Source organism: Haliotis rubra, unplaced genomic scaffold (genome assembly GCF_003918875.1).
Source record: "Haliotis rubra isolate DU_JTF1 unplaced genomic scaffold, ASM391887v1 Scf102, whole genome shotgun sequence".
In the NCBI taxonomy this organism is placed as follows: Eukaryota; Metazoa; Mollusca; class Gastropoda; order Lepetellida; family Haliotidae; genus Haliotis; species Haliotis rubra.
Genome location: NW_025764915.1, coordinates 1,474,794 through 1,498,713, shown reverse-complemented (window position 1 = coordinate 1,498,713; position 23,920 = coordinate 1,474,794). Strand labels below are relative to the sequence as shown.

Below are 23,920 nucleotides of genomic sequence, written 5' to 3'. Positions count from 1 at the left end.
ATCATTGAAGAAAACAAAATGTAAGCCTGTTTTCAGGTTACATCTATCCAGATGACACAAACACAGAAAGATTTTTTTCTCCTCAGCAGTTAGAAAGTTCACACCAACAACCTGATTCTAATTTTGTCTAAGCAAGACAATGTGATTTTAAATAACTGTCAACTGATCGATGTGATCAATGTAGAGATCAGTGGGTTTACATCCAAGGTGAATACGTACACATGATGGTTTTGCCTGTGGAAGTCTCTGATCTACTATGCTGCTGAGTACACTAAACAAGTACACATGATGGTACTGGTACTGTCCTAGGGTTCAGTACAGCGGTTCACTGACTGTCCTCAGGATGGAGTGGGTCTCCAGGGATGGTGATACAATTCTGAATGCCAAGTATTGATGTGAATGGAAGTACCGTGTCAGCCAGGCATTCAGTGGGGATTAGAAAGCATGGTAGATTAAATTGCTTGTGTTACGGAGACAAGGATGAGAAATCAAACAACGTCTGTGTCCATTTTTTTATATTGACTGGTTAATATGTTTCATTGAAAACGTGTGTAACAGTTGTATTATAGTCTCCCTCATTATGACTTTACATGTTAATCTTTAGTGGATATAGGACATCGCCAGTGCTAGCCACTGACATTGTCATTAACCATTCTAATGTCTGTCATTCTGCCAAGTTAGAAATAACTAGTTGAATTTTAGCTGAGCTGTGTGTAAATCAATAAAGATTAGCACTCTTTATGACAGTGACTATTTGTCATGAGCCCAAAGTAAATGTTAGAATTGCAATAATTTCTTTCCTTGGCAAACTTCTGTTTGACCTGGATTGACAAACCTGAGAAGTCATCACCTAGATAAATACTTACAGGTATTGTAGGGAAGTCCAAATTGTCAAGCATCTCAGTGAAAGACATGTGGTATCCATGGTGATACAATCATGAAATCAATTTCCTGGATTCACCGAGCATGTCTAGATTGATCATTTTGATTTACTTAAGGGATCTCGTTGTGGACAAGGAGCTGATGTAGGGGCTGGAAAGTATTGGTGGGTGGACGCAAGAGTGGAGGAGAAGGGTGTTGATGCAGATGTAGATGTGCAATTATTAGGGATGTTAGAGTAGTTTCATATTGTATGCATACACTTGTATCTGGTGAGGCAAGGAACAGCAGATACTAATTTGTTTATGCTAGGTTCATACTTTCGTGCGATCCGTTACAAACACCACGATTGGCCATTCATAGCTGACCGTGGAACTTCTCTGAAATTTCAGGTTTGGATACAAGGTGATGTGAGTCGATACATTCTGAGGCGATTTGTTGCGCTTGGATGTGATATTGTCACGATTGGTTAATTTAAGGTAACACGATCTGGTCTCCCGTTCAGATACGATCACATACGTTCTGATAGGATTGTCCCGACTGAGTCCATGATTGGGTCGCAATCTGACACAATCATCATTGTCGGGGTCACCGATTTGGGACGATCTGGTACGTGCAAGTACGTACTGATACGTTCATCATGTACCGATGCGCTCTGTTGCGATAGGATACAATTGTGGTTGCGATGTCTTTCACAATCGCGATCAAGGATGATCACGATTTTTGTTACAATTGGACACGCCGACAGGTATATATACAGCCTGACTGACCATGGACTTCATTGTTTCTTGAACTTCTACAACAAGTGAACACTACAACCCACAACCTTTGATGATGGCAGGAGTTGAGGATGATGACAATGTGACATTTGCCGTATTTCTGTATGCTTACATTATCGCCAGAGAGGAATAAGACGAGCACCAGCCAGACCAGCTACAGCTCTAACCACAAAGGGCCAGGAGAGTTGCAGTCTGGCACTTCTGGGTGCGACCATGGCTCACAGAGGAGAGGAGGCAACAGTTTGGTCAGTTTTCCAGCCTCCTACACACCCATTTGAGGCTGGAGGACCCAGTAGCGTTCCAAAACTACACAAGGTTAACACCACAGCTCTTCGATGGCAAACACATTACCATCAAGAAATGACCCCAAACTGGCTGCCTGTACTTCTATTACAAGGGCTTTTTTTCGATACCACTTCTAGCTCTGGTGGATGCAGATAACAAGATTGTGTGGATCGAGCTTGGTGGAAAAGGACACATCAGACTCGGAACTGTTCAACGGCCTGGAAGAGGAAGACCTAGCACTCCACTACACCCTGCCCTCTGACTGCAAACCCTGATGACCACCAACACATGCCCTTCTTCATCCCCAGGGATGACTCCTTTTCACTCAGGAACTACCTCATGAAGCCATACAGCAGAAGAAGGATGTACAGAAGGAGAGGATTTTCAACTGCAGACTCTCCAGGTGAGGAGAGTGGTGGAAAATGGCTTTGGGATCATGGCCAATAGATTCAGGTGTCTCCTCAGTACTCAAGAGCAGAGGCCCAACACTGTCAAGGATATAGTGGAGGCGGCAGTAACAGATCGTGAGAGTCCGTGAAAAAGCGTCAATACTCGCATTTACTCGTTTCAACTCGTATCTGCTCGTGAGTCATTTGTGTCAGGTCGTGAGTAATGCGATCATCACCCGATTGACAATTAATCGTGTTGATTAATAATTCCATGATTCCATGAGTATATATATATGAACATTCAAAATCTAAAATCCATGCAGTCTGTGACTCGAGCCACTGAGTGTTGTAAAAGTCTTTCTGTCTGTTGTATTGTAGTGATCTCAGCTAATAACACATAACTTTAAAAGGAAATATGTCAAAGATAATATGTTGTTTACTGCACCAAAACATTTTGTGCAGAATAACTGGTACCTGCCTAAAGCAGTTTCATGGAGAATTAGTATGATCCTAATGCATAATTTCATTGTATGGAGTTCTTAGTTCATACTTTTTCTGTTGTGTCCGAGGTAATTCAAGTGTGTAATTTATTCTTTGACGATAGATTGACCTATACGTTTATTTGTGTTGCATATGTTCATGGGTTTTCTCATGAGACTTTGTTCTGACGTATTCTCATTTTGGCATCTCTTGCAACACATGAAACCTGTGGCATGGTTCTGCTAAGGATGCCATCCTCATTCAAAGTCTGCCAGGCACAAAGTGACCTTCAGCATGATATTGACCACCGACAGTGCAGAGTGTCCTGAAGTCAATTAGGCTAGCCTTCCAGGCTTTCTGCTAACAGACTCATCTCCAGTGTAAAGTGATGGATTTAGACTAACAAAATATTGGATTGACCTTCTTTTGTCTGTGCCATGTCTCCTCCAGGGAACACTTCAAGATCATCTGTAGTTCCTTGGTGAAGAACTACATTGTGTGGAGTTTCAATTTTGTTTTACATAGTTGCCTTAAAGCTATAATATTGTGTATTGTTACTGTGACAGGAGAACTAATATCAACCTACCATAATTTCCTGTAAGTTTCCACTTCTGAGAGACTGTTCTACTTGTCTAAAGATAAGGATTTCTTTGATTGTTATCACTAACAGGTTGAGATTTAGTTAAGATTTTTCTGACTATTAAGCAAATAATAAACAACAGTTATCGGGGGATCCAATCAGTCACATTGTACTCCAGCCTCAGGACACCATGACTTGGACTTGTGGATTTATATGCCGAATGAAACAGAATTTGTTTCACAAATCTTGTATAAAATGATGCTGTGGCTATTCATTTGCAAACATTGTAATTGTGAGGTGATAAATTACAGAATTTCATGTTTTGTTTTCCAAATATGCTGCTTGTCTACTGACATTAAATGGCAAAAGGTTCAGGATAGCCATTTGCAGGAAATTAGGTCCTGTCTGTGTCCAAATCTCCATCTAATGCCCAGTAAGCATCTTGCACTGGAGAAGGTGACATGTTGATGTCAGTGTAAATAACACAAAGGTTACGTGAGAAGGGCTGAAGGCGTTGTCAGTGAAGGAAGCAAGTCAAGCAGACTCATAACACATTGATGACGCAAGTACAGATTACAAGTCGATAAGATGTCACTTGCACGCATTGATGGAATAATCTGTCTTTAAATAAAGATTTTACAGGGAAGGGATGGGAACACATGTAAAATATAACCTTAAATAATAATTGCACAAATTGTTGACTCTCTACTAAATTTTAATTCGCATGAAAGTGCTTGACACAGACTTCGATAAATTTATCATTACCAGATGAATTATGCATCTTGTATCCCTAACACCACATCATGTACAGTAAATGAAGTATACTATTCACAATTTGCTGAGGATCAAATCATGGATTCAACAGAAAACTATTATGTGGGGTCAAATTTGGTGTAAATACCTAAGCCTATTGTAAGCATGGATCCTATGTTTCAGTATGTCATTACACCTTGTGGATCCCATACCTACTATTGGGGGTTACGGCCTAATCCGTCGAATTTTGAACAGCCAGCAGTGCTGATCCGTCGAATCATGCTTGAGTGGTTCTGTGCTAATCGGTCGAATTTCAGACTGTGTTAACACACTGGGAGAGTCTAAGTTCATTAATTAAGGGGTCGGCTTGTATTGGGCTAAAAACCCTGACCCTGAAGCATCGCTCAGCCCGTTCTGTAGAAACACAGATGAAGACGAGTTCCATGTCCTCCTTGTAGGTCTTAGGCATGAGGAGAGCAGACAAAAGTATCTACCAGAATATTATACAAAGCACCTATTTTTTTTGTTAAGTTTGTAGGACCACTAGCCAACCAAAATGAAAAACTTACCTTGTGTTAAGCAATTTTTATAACAAAGATATTTGAGATTAGAGAGACTCCTAATTTTAATCTCTACCGTGAGACTTTGTATACCTTACATTACTATACTCCCAGGTTTATGCACCAAGTCTAAATTACTACTCAAGAAGTTTGAACATCACGAACTATATATTTCTCCTTATGAATGCATTTTATTTAATGCATCAATTTCAATTTTGTACAAAAGTAAAAAAAATATGGAGAGTCCAAACATATTTAATGCATCAATTTCTCATTGTATCATATGAGTAGGCAAAGATATATACTGTAGAAAAGTACAAAAGTATAGAGAGTCAAACAATCCAACACCCCTTGCGTCTTTTTTTTGGTATGATCCAATGTTTTGATAACTAATTCATAGCTAAGATCACAGTGCCGATCCGTCAAATGCATTTTACTGCTCTGAAGTCAGAAATTGGATGGATCGGTACGCTACCCTACTGGGAGGTGTTGTTTATTTGCCATTGACTCGTTCCATGATTTGCAAAATGGTTGATTGGTGTCATGAAAACCATTTTTATGGTTACTCATGTATCAAGTGCATAAGTTTAACCTAAAGTGACTATTTGTCGAATGAGGGGTTACCATATTATTATTTATCCAGTTTTAAATGGATACATAAATCTATGTCTAAGTAAAGTTGAGAATTTTTGTGATCCTTAGCAAAGTGTGAATAGTATATGACAGTTGTGTGTAGTGTGTGTAGACCATTTGGGGTAATTTATATGGATGCTATTTTTATGATCCATTTGGTGTTAAGATTAATCACTTCTGATAATACTGTACATCCAGAGGGGATTTGAGGTACCTTTGGTCACCAGCTACCTGTGATGAGGTGGTCCTACTCACAGACTTTGCATGTCACTGTAGCCTGATGGTGTGGGTATGATATCAATCACAGGACAGTCCGATCCAGACCTGATAATTTACACACCAACATCATATAGCTGGCACATTGTTAAACGTGGTGCAACAATCAAGCAAGCAAACAAATTGGGATAATTAGGTAATCAATCCGTGTTGCCTTAGTGTTTGTACATACATAAAGCATATCACAGATTATATGGAAGTCAGCCTCAGATGATCAGATGAATGTTCCTTGCATTTCTCCTTGTTATTTATCTGGAAATGTAGTCGTATTGTATTTGTTACATAATTGATTGATATAAGTGTTCTTGTGGTGCTATTGAGATGTAAATGATTCTCCTTGATCCTGGTGGGGATCTCATTAACAGTGTTGGGTTGTGTTTTGTATAAGATAGGGAGGCAGTATGAAATGAATATTCTGGGATGATACTGCATGGTACTGAAGGATTCAGTGAAAATATTTTCACTGATCACCATGTTAAGTGCATCAGCTCAATATCACATTCTTAATTCTGCAGATAGATCACTGTGATGAAGCTAAATTATGTTTCATCATATGTTTTAAGTTTGTAATCAAAAGGTTAAATAGACATTTTCTAATAGCCACAATCATCTTTGAGCAGGAGCTGAAAGCATATGGACATAACTTCTTCAAATCACACCTGAGTACCCTTCAGTCAAATAGCTCTCAGAAAACTGCTGTCATAGCACAATTTATGTTGTGTAACTGTATATTTATGCATATGCTCTTCTGTGCTGTCAGTGACAGGTATTGATCACCCTCCTAGTGGCGTTACAGGCTGGCTTGAGTGGGAGTACCATACAGTAAGATGTATTGGGTGGTCAGGTTCAGTGTCTGGGTCTTCATCACGTGGTGGTCTTCATCACGTGGGTTACAGGCTGGCTTGAGTGGGAGTACCATACAGTAAGATGTATTGGGTGGTCAGGTTCAGTGTCTGGGTCTTCATCATGTGGTGGGCATTACTTCGAAGGTTAATCAATTGTTTTCTGGTCCAGATCATTTACAGGTTGTTGTGATGTTTCTGGAATTTTCTGTCCTGGCATTAACTAAAAACACATTATTTGTAACCACCATTGACCAAGTTTTGGAATAAAAACATGAGTCTCATATCCATGAATGTGAGGGCTATATACTTCAGATTCTGAATAGTAGTGTCATGATATATTATTACCTCATGTTGTTTGAGAATGGTGATACTATTCTGGAGAGTCAACGTTTTTTACTTGCACATTTTCTATCTTTGGTTATGAAATGATGATATGGATTATGTGAAATCATTTGTCATGTTTTTAGTTGTCATGTATATGGTGATTGAATGTTTGGTAATATGAAACAGAAAATGAGATCTTTTTTGTTTGAGTTGCTCCATCCAAGGTATAAGACATTGTCAGCTATTTCCTTTCAGACATTTTGCTTCCATGATGAGCCACTTTGTACCATTATTTTCCACGTAAGACACTGAAAGAAGTCAAAATATTTCACTCTTGCACCTATGTCACAGGACCAGTGAGTGAATAATAATTAGTGGTCCTGTCTGTACTGAACAGGTCCAAAATAGTATTTGTAGATTTACTTAACTATCAATACAAAATTCACTGGCCACCAAGACCACTGCAACCTTATGATTTAGTGGTCCTGATGATTTTTTACTAGCCAGGGACCACAGGACCAAAGTAAATTTTGCACACTGTACTACAAGACACATGATTTTTGTCGTTGGTCTAAGGGAATGATTTACAAATGAGAACAGATTCATTTCTGCCATGAACTGTTGAGTTCGCTGCCCTGCATGTAAGTGGTAAGGTTTTTACACAAAGTTGGCACAAGCTACCTGTGGTGCTGAAAATTGGAAAACTGCCGGAAGTATTGGTGTTTACTTGTTAGTTTATATAAAACAATACATTCTTAAAATCTCTGAAGCATTTATATTTATCAGTTAGATTATATAAAAATACATTCCCCAAACCATGTATCTTACTGAACCCTGAAACTACTCAACAATTGTTTGGTAATAAATATCACTGAACCGACTGTTTCTTGATGTCACAGTAGGCATTGTTGCAGCTATATTACGCTTTCCTGTATGTGGAGAAGATGCAGGTTACTATTGATCGTCATCACGAAACAACTGACAGGATAGAGTGCTAGTCGATTGGTCGATGTATGTCATCTTATCCCAGCTGCATGGACGGATTGTCCAGACTGACTTAGTTTCAGACTACTGTCCAAATACTGCCAAATCTAGTCCAGGTTTTATAGCCATTTAATTGTTTTTAACATACTTGTTTTGTATTGCAGGACACAGCAGGTCAGGAGAGATATAGAACAATAACAACCGCTTATTACCGTGGTGCTATGGGATTTATACTCATGTATGATGTCACCAATGAAGAGTCCTTTAATGCAGTACAAGATTGGTGAGTACTCAGTACTGATGACATAAATGTCATGACACTTATGTAGTTTGTGACAAAACATTTTGGCCTTAGAGTCTGACATTATTATCTGAAGATTTAATGCAAATAAGGGTAATTATCAGCAGAGCTTACTTCAGATGTGTTGAGCATTTTTAAGATGCAGAAGTTTTATGATAATATGTTGATACAGACTATAAGGCAGGTGGTGATCTTGCGGCTGTGTTGTATCAGACTATATAATTGCCTTCCCAGCGTCCGAAATTGATCTATGTGGTGCAATATCATACATTGTCAGACCAGTACTCAGATTCCCAATGGTCATTGGGGGACACCGTTACAACAGCTCTCTACTTCCGAGATATTACCCTGAGGATTGAACAATTAAAAAAATGAAATGAATCTTCTTTTGATTATCAACGAAAATATGGTGACATTGTATCATCATCGTGTTGCTGCATTGGAAATATTTATGCAAAGCAAAATGTCCCCGAAGGAAGAATTTCAGTACAGTCTACTGAACCCTCATGTTTGTATTTAAACAGTCTTTGTATGGTCAGTAGAACTACAACTGGCAGTGTGTGTGATTTGCATATTATCAGAGAGCTGTTTTCGCTGTTGAATAAACAATCTTGAACTAGAATTATTGTGGTAAGTTGTAAACCCACATGCTTCAAAGCACATGTATCACCATTTGCAGTATAGTATGGCTGACTGTTCATCAGCCTTCTGTCATAGGGAACATCTGTGTCTAGCAACAGATCAGGATGAATACAAACTGAAAACCTTGTATAGCTTCCATTATCTGAAAATAGAGATAGAGACCATTGCCTTAATTAAAATCATATCAGTAATAAAGTATTTCCATGTCTGAATATTGTGCTCATTCTTGCCAGAACAGCAATCAATTTCTATATAGTATTTTACATTTTGATCGTGTTGGTATACTGGAGTTATCATAAGTAATGTAAGCTTGATGTTTAAAGCTATGAGGCAAGATGTGGATTCTGAGAATTGGTGTATTTTTAATATATTGGTCACATATTGATAAAATGATCATCTGCCTGGAAGTAAGTTTACCATTGTGAATACAATAGATGTAAGAACCAGGAGTCTGTGATATGTGTTGTGAATACATGTGAAGGTAGTGTGAGTCTCAAGTAAAACATGACCACGTGACACTGCTGCTGGTCTTTTATTCTGATGTCGTTTGTAGAATATCTGTATTGATGTCATAATACATGCTACTCTTTCATCATATATTCTTCTAGTTATATGATTCATTTGATCTTGTAGATTTTTGTTTTGTTTTATTGTGTTTCCGTCGTATTCTTGTCAGCTGAAGAATGTTTTTCATATAATTATATCAAAAGGGCAATTTCATTTTTCCTTTTGGTTTGGGATGTCTGAGCTGAAAAGTGTGGTCACAAATGTAAGTGTGAATGGTAATCTGATATTCTATCATGACACTGGAAATATTAGAATGTGATTGATTGGTTAGGGGTTTCAGAACACTATGATTACTTTGGAATGAAACAGCTGATTACACAGCTGTGTACATTTTGTGAAGGAAACAGAATGGAAATAAACCAGCAGAGTAAACGTTAGATGTTTGGGTCAACAGAAAGCTTGAAAATTGAAACTTCTTTATCGCAAACTATGCTGTCATGCCTTTAGGAATTTAAAGATTATGCCCGTAACTGTTTGGAAGAGGTTTTGCTTGTTCCAGACTCGATTAGTTTGATTTAGGTTGAATGTTTCTGAAACAATGCACAAATACACACATTCACCACACCACACAATACACCACACCATACCCCACACCATACCACAATACACCACACACCACACCACACCACACCAGAGTAAACTGGTAAACTGGTGTCGAAGTTGACCTTTGAATTCCAGCAAATCACTGCTTGTGGAAAGATTTTGATATTAATGTATAACCTGAATAAATGATCAGCAAGTGATCAACACAAACAATTTGAATGATGAGGGTTATTGTGAGGCGTGAATGATATAGATACTTCTTCAGCTGACTCTATACTTCCACTATGTTTAGTTCTCCTTTCTGTTTCCTGCATGCCCGGTCTGTCTCAATTCACAGGTGCACACAAATCAAGACACACGCATGGAGTAATGCTTGTGTATTACTAGTAGGTAACAAATGTGACGCTGAGGAGTCCCGTGTTGTCGATAGTAAGGAAGGGGAGGACTTATCCAAAGACCTAGGTAGGATTCCATTCCTATCGCCTGGCTGCTGGGTTTTGGTTTGTGTTCTGTTTTTGTTATGTTTGCTTTCCTTTGTTTCATTGGTATCTTTATGTGACATTTGGAAGTGCAGCAATGTCATGTTGAGATATAGCCAGACCCTGAAGCATCATCTCTGTAACTCAAAGGTCAAGGGCATTGATCACATTCTGAACCAATCATATTGTCTACTCTGAATCCACTTGTCCTAGAGGTTGTTAAGCTAATGCTCATCTGGAGTACATTAGAAAACACCCATTCCAAGCCAGGAGGCAAAGTTGATCAGTGAACCTGTGAAAGACATCGGAAATGTAAATGTCATGTCATTGTGGTTAATCGTGTCTGTTGGCTACATGGAAAGATTGCTAGTTCCTAAGTGCCCAAAGAATTTGATCGTACATGAGATGTTGCTTCCTCCTTGCTTTGTGGATCTTCTGGGTGAGGTAGGTACCGTCCTGGTGCCTCAATGTAGACACTGCTCACTGTGTCCGCACGGCATCATAACTCAGTATCTCCCCCGTTTTCCAGGTGTACTCAAATCAAGATGTACTCTTGGGATAACAGTCAGGTAATTTTAGTTGGTAACAAATGTGACCAAGAGGACCAGCGTGTTGTCTCCGAGGAGAGAGGCCGTCAGCTAGCAGATAACCTAGGTATGTTTTAACACAGACACATTTCTTGCTTTCTTCCAGGTGCACCCAGATCAAGACATATTCCTGGGACAATGCTCAGGTTGTTTTAGTTGGCAACAAGTGTGACTTGGAGGATGAACGGGTGGTTTCAACTGAGAGGGGAAAACAGCTAGCAGACCAATTAGGTACCTCAGAGCATGACTTGTGCATATTGTAGCGTTTCATCACTCCATGTTACAGTCAGCCATGCCTAAAGGCATGACACTTTGTTTTGTGGAGTACTTCGTCTAGCAAGATTGCACTGTGTCAATATTGTAGTAATTCTGTGGAATTATACGTTCCATATTCAGTCTAAGCTGTGTGTGTGTGTGTTTTAGTCTAGATTCATCATATAGTGTTTGTTCTCAGTCACACCAAACAAGCATGTCCTTGTGTTTGTCTCCTGCTATGCACACAGTGTAACATATACATTGCTAAGATACTTGACATTTGTACCCAATGTTTGGATTGTTCATTGGGATGAAGATTGGATGGTCATAATGTCTTCCCCACCTGATTGTTTGATATTGTAGCCACTGGGAAGTGAGTGAGTGAATGAACACTATTAATTGCCACATTTTGTGATCTGCTATGATCATGGCAGCCTGACAATAGTGAGTCAGGACCAGAGATGTTATTTACAGGCCATTGAAAATATTGTTGACTGTGGCATGCAACATTTCTTAAAATAATTGACACCATGCAAGCACTGCTTGTATTACACTGCATATTAAACACTAAACAAGGCCAGTACTTCCTCTTGGGATACATGGGACCCAATGCCAAGGTACTGAATGTTGTCTGTCATCACATCATAAACATCTCTCGACAGATGCCCTCTTCTACATCAACAGAACATAATCAGTTTTGTGGATAAAATCATAAGCCATACATTTGATGGAAACCGATCAATCCAGAATGAAGTTTTGAAATTGTCTTGAGAATGCAGTTACACAAAGCATTAAAAAAATGACACTCAAAAAATGGTCAGCCATTCACTCTAATAGTTATTTGTTAATCTCACAACTTTACAAATTATCAGTCCTTTGGATATGCTGAAAAAGGCCCTGTGAATCTTGCCCAAACTTACTTTATAATGTGTTAGTGTCACAATCTGACATCCAGTGAATGATGGGTACAATGTGTGAAGCCCATTTCTGGTGTCCCCTTACCATGATGTTGCTGGAATATTTATGAAAGTGGCGTAAAACCAAAACTCAGTCAGTCAGTCCGGTGAATGAATGCATTTAGAGACATGCCTGCATCTTTTTCTATTGCCCTTGTAGTTGCTTCATAACTATATTAGAACAAATCTAAATTCTTCACTAAATGGCATTATGTTTATGTTGTTTCTGTATATTTGTTTTAAGTCGAGCAGGTTTTCCCCCAGAGAGGCTTGTGCATCAATTTTTTCCAGTTTTGTTCCTATTGTATCATCTTGAAATAACCTAAGTGTTAAAGGAACAGATCAAAAGTGGGGTTGGTTTTTTTACCCATTTCCTTGTCCCCCAAAATTGTCCCATAAATGACATTTATCTTAGGCAGGCATCGGTTTCCATCAGTGTCCATATCACAGCATTTATCAAAGGCAGGCATTATTGAAGGATTTACAGCATATTGCATCCTGTGTAGCCCTTCATGCAAAGGACCTGCATTGTTAGTAAAACTGTGTCAATAGTCATTTGTTTGACTTTTTTCAATGGAGAGTAATGGCAAATGGCAGTTGTTGGCTCGTGAGAGTTTACCCAACTCTGTTTCAAGCATCAATTATGAACATTTTCTCATTCTGTTTCCTGATCCGCATTTCCAAAGCTGGTGGTATGCAGTCGGTATGTAGATTAGTAACCAAGGGCCCTTCTCTTCATGAACTATGTATTTGCTAGGATGTAATTAGCTCTGTGTGTGTGGATATATACGTGGGATGATATGTGATATGTTCCCGACACTCAAGCTAACAGTGGATAACAGACAAGGCTAAAGTACTCAGGGCATAGCACAGTCAGACCTTAGCCTCTTCCTTGTCTCTCCCTGTCTCTAGATACAAGGCTACAAGATAACTGTTGTTTTTTTCCCACAAGGAGTGATTTATAGGAAAGGATCTTAGAGTAAATACAAATATTTGGTTCATCTTTCATGATGGATTCATGTTATTTCTCAACACAACTTCAGGATAGTAAATTTGGTTGGCAAGTTAACTGATGGATCAGTTTCACTATTTGAAACATGTGACTGAGATTGAGATATGGACTGTCCATCCTCAGTGAATTCATTCTGTAAGTTAGAAAACTTTGGTAGATTACTTCTTCAATGCAGATAAGTCATAATTCAATGGGTGTGAGATAGCCAATCAGAGTAATGCATTATGGGTAATATAATTATTCAGGGATGGGGACCAGTTTATATAAGATTATGAACAGTGCCAGCCTAAACACTACATCAGGTGTATATACATTGTTCTCATATGTCACATTTGACAAGTGTGCGTGAAGCTTTGCACACCTCCCAAGATGGTAACAGTTGTGGTAGCAGCATGAATTGGATGTACAGATATGGTTGTTTTATGAAGCAGCCTGGTAGAGACTGTCCAGGAGTGGACATCAACACAGTGACGTCTACAGAACAAATATGTTTTATTAATGTTTTGCTGTAATGGATTATGCACAGTACTAACCAACTACATGTTGCCTATATATCTGCTTGTCAGTGCCAGTGTTCCTTGTCGCTGCCTGTGCTCCACTAACCCTTGATCCTACTAACGTTGTGTCTACCTTATTGTCATTACTCATGTTACTATTGTGATCTGTAATTTCTACCCACCATGCAACATACTGCATTGTTTCAACATTTATTTCCTTCTGTTCCAGGGTTTTTGTTGTATATTATTATGGAAATGGTACATTATGAATATGAATTGTTAATTCATTGATGGGACAGATAATTTGAGGGGGAGTAAAATTGCTGGGGATTAACTGAAATGGTAACATTTTGATGCCAGGTTATATTATACTCATTTTTGACAGTAATTTTGACATGTTTTGTTTCCAATGTAGGTTATTATGTGTCTGTAACTCTGTGATACCTCATGACTGAACATCATCTAGCACTGTTTCTTAAATGGTTGTGAAGAGTGTCACAGCATTGGTCAGATCAACAGGACTGTTGTTAATATGAACAGTCATGTAAGGACTATTAAGCTAAATTGCTATTTGGCATTTCCTCACTTTCTCCAATGTCTTGTTGGCCTTAGATCGTTGTTGGAGATTGTTTTCCATCTCATTTTCTCACCCTGTGAAGAACATTCCATAAAATATTTATTATATTTCCAATACAAGAAGTGGATGGTATCTATGATGCCTGCAATATGTCAGTTCTATTATTGACATTGAAAATGTATGACAAAAATTCTTTTGGAAGGCATATCATTAAAGTGTAAGTGTGCATCATCTTGTGGAAGTGTTGTTTCATGTAACTCACCACTTTTCCTGTCACACTACTTGTTGGTTTCAGGTTTGGAATTTTTTGAGACATCAGCAAAAGAAAACATCAATGTGAAAGCTGTATTCGAGCGACTGGTTGACATTATCTGTGACAAGATGTCGGAGAGCCTCGATTCTGATCCCACTCTCGCCAACAGCCAGACGAAGGCTACCAGGCTGACAGAGAACCCAAACCCACAAGGCAGTGGCTGCCAGTGCTGATCAGCGACACCTACCAACAAATGGTTGTATCAAGGGGAATAACTCAAGTCTCACATCTGGCTTGTAGTGGTTTTAGACTGCTGATTGATGCATTCATCTTTCTATAAATTCTGTGACTATTATGGGAGATATTTAAATCAGAGTGAAAGGACAAGACTGTCCTGGATTTTGTATACAAGGAATGGTTGGAAATCTATACCTCCTTTGAGGATTTATGCCTGGTTTGGGCATACTTCAGTTTAATGCTTTCTATTCCATTTTGAACTCATTGGGAGTAGGGACTTAATATTCACATTTTCCCCTTTGATACAGTTATTTGGTAAGCGAACCAACTTGCCCGACAATTAACATACTTGGGTCACTCTGTCATTTAAGACAAGTCCAGCAATGAGGAATGAAGATATTCACTTGTACTCTTCAGTCCTGTAGAGAATGTCTGTTGATCAATACTTTAATATCTGCAATTCCATGTATTTAGACAGCTCAAGTAGGGCATCTTCTGTTTTCATTGTTAACATAGCTGGATATGGGACCAAGTATTCTGACCAGGACTGTCCGAGTGTTTATTGCTCATACTTAGTCGTTAGGAAACTATTGTATAGACAAAATGGGAATTCTTGTGGCAAGTCCAGCTCACACCCACTGTTCAGACAAACAAGTATTAACAGTGATGATGATGACATCACTTGTAATCAGTTTGTCTGTAAGTAGCCAGAGTGGCGGCCATATTAGATTGATTTAGCGTAGAATCTCAGGAACGGTCAGCAAGAAAGACGACGTCAGGGATGTAACATCATGCCAAAATAGCGTGAACGTAACATTGTTTCATGCTTTTATGCTGTTGTAATCCGTTCAAATGTTTTTGCATTACAGCACATTCTGCTAATTCCTATTTAGCTGTATGTATATAAAGCAGGCTCAAATTTTAGTGTGGCAGGATGATCCCGTACCGTTTTTCTTGCCGATTGTTATCTAGAAGAGTGTACTGCAAATAGAAATCCACATTTATATTATGACTTTTATGTGATTTATCTACCAGTTTGTTTATAATGAAGATATTTATTTCTACTTTGGCATATCTGCCAATATTTATATTTGGTTTGGGTAATACTTGAAGTTTTGTTATTTGTTCATTTTGTTCTACTCTGGAGGATTCTTAATATCAACGTACAAATGGAATGACATTGAATGATCTCCTTCTGTCTCATCTGTCTTTAGTTTCAACAGTCGAGCACATTCTCAGTCTCTCATCAACAGTTTGTACATTCCCTCAGTTCTCGGACATTCCATTCCTGGTTTCTGTAATCTGCGGTGAAATGGGATGACTTTCATTGTAGAATATCTTGACATGTGATATTTATCAGCCACAATGATCTGGAGTATAACTGTAATATGCAACATGAAGGGTTACACATGTTAACACCTTGTTGTTATGAATGGTGAGTTGCCATGGTAACCAAACCTTGCATAGTGTTGTGTGTAAGGATTTCTCAGGTGTAAGATTTAGCTAGGGACAATGTTTCAGCATACAGTAAATTAAAAATATGTTATCACTCTTCAGATGATGTCTGTTCCAATACAATTGTCATGTTTCTGATACAGAAATGATGTTATGATAATTATGGTGACAGCAGAAACTTCACTTCCCGAAGAGAATCATGGTTAACTGGGGAAAAATTGAGGTTCATGCTAATTATCATTTCAATAATTTCTGTTAAGGTTTCTAAACTGTAAGAGTTTTATAGCCTGGTTGACAGAGGCGCAAGTATCACAATTTACTAAAATGACAACTCTCTTCTCCCTTTCATTGCATTACTAACCATAACACCCAGTTTCTAAGTCGGTCTTGATAAATTTGTGTATAGTGTAGAAACTTTGTGAGACATTAACTCTTGTTGTTGTAAAGGTTACTTGAATATACATCTGTTAGAAATGTTGGAGAGCACATTGTTGATATACCTAGTCATCAGCAGCATGCCATTACCAACTCTGTCACCATGGCAGCCTACTGTATCTCATGGCAACTGTTGCCTTGGTGTGAGAGTAGGCTGTTGTTTCTGAGAGCATTTTATCTGTACATAGCTGTAGCTTATTGTTGCTGGATGTGCAGTGTTTCCCACTGCCTGAATGAGTCTGTCTACCTGTCTGTTTAGTTTACGAGGAGTAGGCAGCGTAGTGATGACAATTCCCACATTTTGCGACAAAGCAGCAACACACTCATTTGGCCGAAGTTTTAACAGATCTATCAAAGGTATACACAACCAACTTGAAACCACAGAATCCTTGGATTCAAAATGCAGCAATACTATTGAACCTTTAAATCTTATTAATACACATACACTTTTAAGGCTAATTTCGTTGTGATGGAGGAAGTATGCACATTTTATCAAAGAAAGAAAATCTACTACAGTTTTGCTGTTTTGTCACTTTATGTGGAATGGTTGTTAAGTGTAAGATTTGTGTATTAAACAATCACTTTGATGTGCAATCATTCTGACTTAATATCTCAAGGAGCTTGACAGCCCCCAACATGTGCAATCTCCTGCTGTGTTGAGTTAGCTATGTATCTCTGCTCAGTGTTAGGTTCTTCTCGGCATGCAGTACTGGAGTCTAACAGTTGGTTGATGTACATGTGGATTCCCTACAATCATAATACTTGTTTTACCCTTGTAATAATAAGCTTTTTGTGAGAGACAAACATATATGCTGTGATTTTCTTGTTAATTGTTAAAATCTGTAGACTTTTATTTGTCCTCTGTAGTATCATGATGATTTCTGTACATGTGTATGATACAAGAACCACTCTAGACTTGTCTAGCTCTCCTTCAGTCATTGCCAGCAATAATGCCCTCGATCTACAGTAGCCACTGCATGTTGGCATTGCAGGCTCATTGCATCATGTATTCAACACCTACAGCGTCACATCACCCAGTGTTGTCATAGCGATTGAACAGTGAACATCTGATATGGAAAAAATGTGGTTCTGGTTTGTTTCAATTGGTTTACAGTTCAAGAATCTAGCTTGAAAATGTTTTTCACATGATTAATGTTGAATGTCCAAGACTCGTAAAAAAAAGTTCGAAGATATTAAGCAGATAGATACCCAGACTTCCATGTGAACATAGGAAAGTTTAAACACTTCCACTTACTGGCATGAATAACTCAACATTTTAAGCATATTCTCTCATATTATACCTACATAACCATCATGCTTGGCGTTCCTAGGAACACATGTGATCCTCTGGGTATGATGGGTGATGTGATGGCTACACTGGACAGGATCCTGTGGAGGGGGACCTTGGGGGACTAGTTGACCAGTCACTCCGTGGATGCCCTCCCCCACAGCATCACAGTCTTCATCTTGTATCATCTGTTGGTCTCTCTCTGATGAAGCTAGTCTAGTAACTCCACAGTAGCAACTGTCCACTGTCAGTTATAGCTGCAAGTACAAATAAAGTCATTAACATCACCTATTGTTAATGTTGTCTTTAACTGACAAGAACATTTTATTGTCGTTGAGAGTTGCAGTCAGTAATACTGGAGGTATGTAGTTGACATGTGCTATGCCACACCATTAGGCGCCAATGACATGCTGTCAACCAAGTCACCGAGCCTGACCACGGTCCTGTCAGTCAACTCTACGACAGACATAGGCAGTCAAGGACTTTCACACCAGGAACATCTACAGGTATATAGGAATTCCATATGGTAACACTGACATTAAGAGATGGCTGAAAGTTCTACCAGTGAATTTAATGTCTCTCTAACTAGTCCTTGAAGTGGGCGTACTGCTGTTTATCACATCCATACTATAAAATTGACTACAATATTCTTCATGATTAGATTTCACTTGGAATAAGTAGCAGGTTGTCAAATTCAAGTACACAAAACAAACTCTTAGAACTAAGATCTCTCCTTGAATAATCTCTGGTTATCAAGTTAAGATGCTTGATACAGTCATGACTATGAAATTGTATGTATTTTGTTCAAGCCAGTCTAATATTATATAAAGACAATACAATGTTTAAGGGTGAGAGACAGGTATGACAACATCACAGCCATTTCCTAACTAGGAATATTCAGTCTATGACAGGATTTGACCAACAAGAACATCAACCACAGGTCATCATCCATCACACAAAGGTGCTTACACAACAGCTAGGCTCAGAAAGTATACAAATTTAACATTTAAGCACTCAAAAACAAAAACAATATTGATCACAATTCTTTATGCCAGATATTGATAAGAAATGTCACTGAAACCAAATCATATATATATCTTGAATTCCTTCACACACGTTCTCAGTATGTGATCGTTGGGACACATCAGAAATCAATGTATGGAGCAACTTTTCAATGGCAGCTATTGTTCACAGGCTGTTGTCAACACCACCTGTCACAAGGTAGACTTTGCAGAATTTATAGCTGACATTCACAGGACATAGTTTTTAATGCTTGCCTACATCACACTAATTTGCACTTGATTGTGGTCACACCCATCCTTGTGATCAATGACCTTTGTTGACACTTGAGAAAGTGTGGTACATTCCATCTTACACCAACACAAGTAATTTGATTGGTGGATACAGATCATGAGGCTACTGCTCGACCCAGGCAGTGCAGCTGTGTCGAGCATAAACATGATAATGTTCAGATGGAATTTGTGCATCCCACACCTGTGAAACGTCATCCTGACTGAATACAAAATCCCCAATAACTCGGGGTTGTTGAGCATTTTGTTCAGATTTTGTGCTTGCAAGCATGCAAAAATTATTGCATTCTTGAATCAGATTGAGGTTGTGTTTACATGGGTTCTACATGCAGCTTATGAATTTGTGTATCAATATATATTCTTCTTAAGATCACATTCTTGGTCTGTATTAAATCTAATACTGACACATGCAGAAATTCTAAGCAAGTTATAGATGCTACAATAGGCCATAATGCCAGAACAGAATTAGTCAGAGAAATTATTTGAAACTATTGATTCTACTCCTCCAAACCAACAGATTCGCAGGATTTTTCCAACACGTGATATTTAAGTTTATTGTTACCCACAAAGGTCAGAAATAGTCCCACTTTACCAGTGGGAATGTAAATCAATATCACAGAAAGTCCGTCAAGACTGATAACCAGGTCCTCATATTTGCTGGCTTCCACAACAAGCACGAAGGACGTATCCTGCCCTGGAATCCCAACAGAGCCCTCCAACAAGAATGAGGTACTGAAGATGTATCCTGCTCTGGAATTCCAACAGAGCCCTCCAACAAGAATGAGGTACTGAAGACGTATCCTGCCCTGGAATCCCAACACAGCCCTCCAACAAGTAGAGGTACTGAAGATGTATCCTGCCCTGGAATCCCAACACAGTCCTCCAACAAGAATGAGGTACTGAAGACGTATCCTGCTCTGGAATCCCAACACAGCCCTCCAACAAGAATGAGGTACTGAAGATGTATCCTGCCCCGGAATCTCAACAGAGCCCTCCAACAAGAATGAGGTACTGAAGATGTATCCTGCCCTGGAATCCCAACACAGTCCTCCAACAAGAATGAGGTAACTGAAGATGTATCCTGCCCTGGAATCCCAACACAGCCCTCCAACAAGAATGAGGTACTGAAGACGATCCTGCCCGGGAATCCCAACACAGTCCTCCAACAAGAATGAGGTACTGAAGACGTATCCTGCCCTGGAATCCCAACACAGCCCCCCAACAAGAATGAGGTACTGAAGATGTATCCTGCCCTGGAATCCCAACAGAGCCCTCCAACAAGAATGAGGTACTGAAGATGTATCCTGAGGAATCCCAACACAGCCCTCCAACAAGTAGAGGTACTGAAGATGTATCCTGCCCTGGAATCCCATCACAGCCCTCCAACAAGAATGAGGTACTGAAGATGTATCCTGCCCTGGAATCCCAACAGAGCCCTCCAACAAGAATGAGGTACTGAAGATGTATCCTGCTCTGGAATTCCAACAGAGCCCTCCAACAAGAATGAGGTACTGAAGATGTATCCTGCCCTGGAATCCCAACACAGCCCTCCAACAAGTAGAGGTACTGAAGATGTATCCTGCCCTGGAATCCCAACACAGTCCTCCAACAAGAATGAGGTACTGAAGACGTATCCTGCCCTGAATCCCAACAGAGCCCCCAACAAGAATGAGGTACTGAAGATGTATCCTGCCCTGGAATCCCAACACAGCCCTCCAACAAGAATGAGGTACTGAAGATGTATCCTGCCCTGGAATCCCAACACAGCCCTCCAACAAGTAGAGGTACTGAAGATGTATCCTGCCCTGGAATCCCAACACAGTCCTCCAACAAGAATGAGGTACTGAAGACGTATCCTGCTCTGGAATCCCAACACAGCCCTCCAACAAGAATGAGGTACTGAAGATGTATCCTGCCCTGGAATCCCAACACAGCCCTCCAACAAGAATGAGGTACTGAAGATGTATCCTGCCCTGGAATCCCAACACAGCCCTCCAACAAGAATGAGGTGTACTGAAGACGTATCCTGCCCTGGAATCCCAACACAGTCCTCCAACAAGAATGAGGTACTGAAGATGTATCCTGCCCTGGAATCCCAACAGAGCCCTCCAACAAGTAGAGGTACTGAAGACGTATCCTGCCCTGGAATCCCATCACAGTCCCTCCAACAAGAATGAGGTACTGAAGACGTATCCTGCCCTGAATCCCAACACAGCCCTCCAACAAGAATGAGGTACTGAAGATGTATCCTGCCCTGGAATCCCAACACAGCCCTCCAACAAGAATGAGGTACTGAAGATGTATCCTGCCCGGAATCCCAACAGAGCCCTCCAACAAGAATGAGGTACTGAAGATGTATCCTGCCCTGGAATCCCAACACAGTCCCTCCAACAAGAATGAGGTACTGAAGACGTATCCTGCCCTGGAATCCCAACACAGTCCTCCAACAAGAATGAGGTACTGAAGATGTATCCTGCCCGGAATCCCAACAGAGCCCTCCAACAAGAATGAGGTACTGAAGATGTATCCTGCCCTGGAATCCCAACACAGTCCTCCAACAAGAATGAGGTACTGAAGATGTATCCTGCCCTGGAATCCCAACACAGTCCTCCAACAAGAATGAGGTACTGAAGATGTATCCTGCCCTGGAATCTCAACAGAGCCCTCCAACAAGAATGAGGTACTGAAGACGTATCCTGCCCTGGAATCCCAACACAGCCCTCCAACAAGTAGAGGTACTGAAGACGTATCCTGCCCTGGAATCCCATCACAGTCCTCCAACAAGAATGAGGTACTGAAGACGTATCCTGCTCTGGAATCCCAACACAGCCCTCCAACAAGAATGAGGTACTGAAGACTTATCCTGCCCGGAATCCCAACACAGCCCTCCAACAAGTAGAGGTACTGAAGATGTATCCTGCCCTGGAATCCCAACACAGTCCTCCAACAAGAATGAGGTACTGAAGACGTATCCTGCTCTGGAATCCCAACACAGCCCTCCAACAAGAATGAGGTACTGAAGATGTATCCTGCCCCGGAATCCCATCACAGTCCCCTGGGAGAAGTTATTTAAACTATTTGTAACAAGGGCAAAAACAACAAAACACAGCTGTATTCATATAAAAGATGTATAAATTTTATTTCACATGATGATTGTGTGAATGATCCAGCATCCAACTAATCACGGAATAACAGATGTAATATGTACCAACCTGGGACTGCTCATGTAGCAAGAGTGTAGCCAGACAGTGCTCCAGATCAGCTGGAGTTTATATCAGTGAACAACAAACAATACATCCATATTAATTCTGAGTTGACAGCTTACAAATATGTATTAAATTTCATAAAGCCAAAAGTGTCACAACACTGCACCCATTATGAGCAAGGCCACAATCACTGATGACAGTTGCAACAGTCATATGCATGACAAATGTTTCCTGTTATGACATCAAAACTTTCCAATGGAAAATTGTGGAGAAAGAGCCAAACTCTGAACATACTACATCCATTTGATAAATGCGAGTTATCACATAAATATATAATGCTGTCCAGTAAAACTTGCATAAATTGCATGTAATCAAAGTACAAATATATTAATGAAGAATGGTTAATGACTTGAGACTGTGGAAGTAAACCAGTTTTCCCAAAGTAACAAAAAATACCAACAAAAATCAAAACAAGAAATATACATGAAACAACATTTAGATTCTGCTTTGACTGAAACCACAACCAACCCTTGTCCTACTGCACGTCCAACTCAATATGTCCTGACCAAGATGTGGACACAGAAGAAACAAACAATCCTTGTCCTACTGCACGTCCAACTCAACATTTCCACACCAAGATGTGGACACAGAAGAAACAAACAATCCTTGTCCTACTGCACGTCCAACTCAACATTTCCACACCAAGATGTGGACACAGAAGAAACAACCAATCCTTGTCCTACTGCACGTCCAACTCAACATTTCCACACCAAGATGTGGACACAGAAGAAACAAACAATCCTTGTCCTACTGCACGTCAAACTCAACATTTCCACAACATTTCCACACCAAGATGTGGACACAGAAGAAACAAACAATCCTTGTCCTACTGCACGTCCAACTCAACATTTCCACACCAAGATGTGGACACAGAAGAAACAACCAATCCTTGTCCTACTGACACAGAAGAAACAATCAATCCTTGTCCAACTCAACATTTCCACACCAAGATGTGGACACAGAAGAAACAAACAATCCTTGTCCTACTGCACATCCAACTCAACATTTCCACACCAAGATGTGGACACAGAAGAAACAAACAATCCTTGTCCTACTGCACATCCAACTCAACATTTCCACACCAAGATGTGGACACAGAAGAAACAAACAATCCTTGTCCTACTCCACACCAAGATGTGGACACAGAAGAAACAACCAATCTCATTTCCACACCAAGATGTGGACACAGAAGAAACAACACTTTCCATTTACCAAGATGTGGACACAGAAGAAACAACCAATCCTTGTCCTACTGCACGTCCAACTCAACATTTCCACACCAAGATGTGGACACAGAAGAAACAACCAATCTTGTCCTACTGCACGTCCAACTCAACATTTCCACACCAAGATGTGGACACAGAAGAAACAACCAATCCTTCCTTCTCTCATGGAACAACGAAAAAACTGAAATTCAGAGGAGCTAAGAGGAAACAGGCCAGAACCTCAGCCTAACCTTCTTTCAAACATAGAATTTACAGTTTTAGTTGCCA

General features: G+C 39.8%; 1 protein-coding gene across 7 annotated transcripts in view; it reads left to right on the top strand.

Moving 5' to 3' along the window:
* LOC124270307 (ras-related protein Rab-3) overlaps positions 1-18,138 on the top strand; it is a 72,063-nt gene extending 53,925 nt beyond the window's left edge. For 5 of the 7 annotated variants that reach the window (XM_046705396.1, XM_046705352.1, XM_046705375.1 and 2 more), the window contains exons 3-5: positions 7,932-8,050; positions 10,993-11,117; positions 14,479-18,138. In XM_046705396.1, the coding sequence (XP_046561352.1) occupies positions 7,932-8,050; positions 10,993-11,117; positions 14,479-14,669 (435 nt within the window). In that variant the 3' untranslated portion in view covers positions 14,670-18,138. Of the gene's footprint in view, positions 1-7,931; positions 8,051-10,157; positions 10,283-10,828; positions 10,954-10,992; positions 11,118-14,478 lie in introns of all 7 variants that reach the window. The other 2 variants (XM_046705367.1, XM_046705360.1) reach the window with 2 other exon arrangements.
* Positions 18,139-23,920: the final 5,782 nt, after the last annotated feature.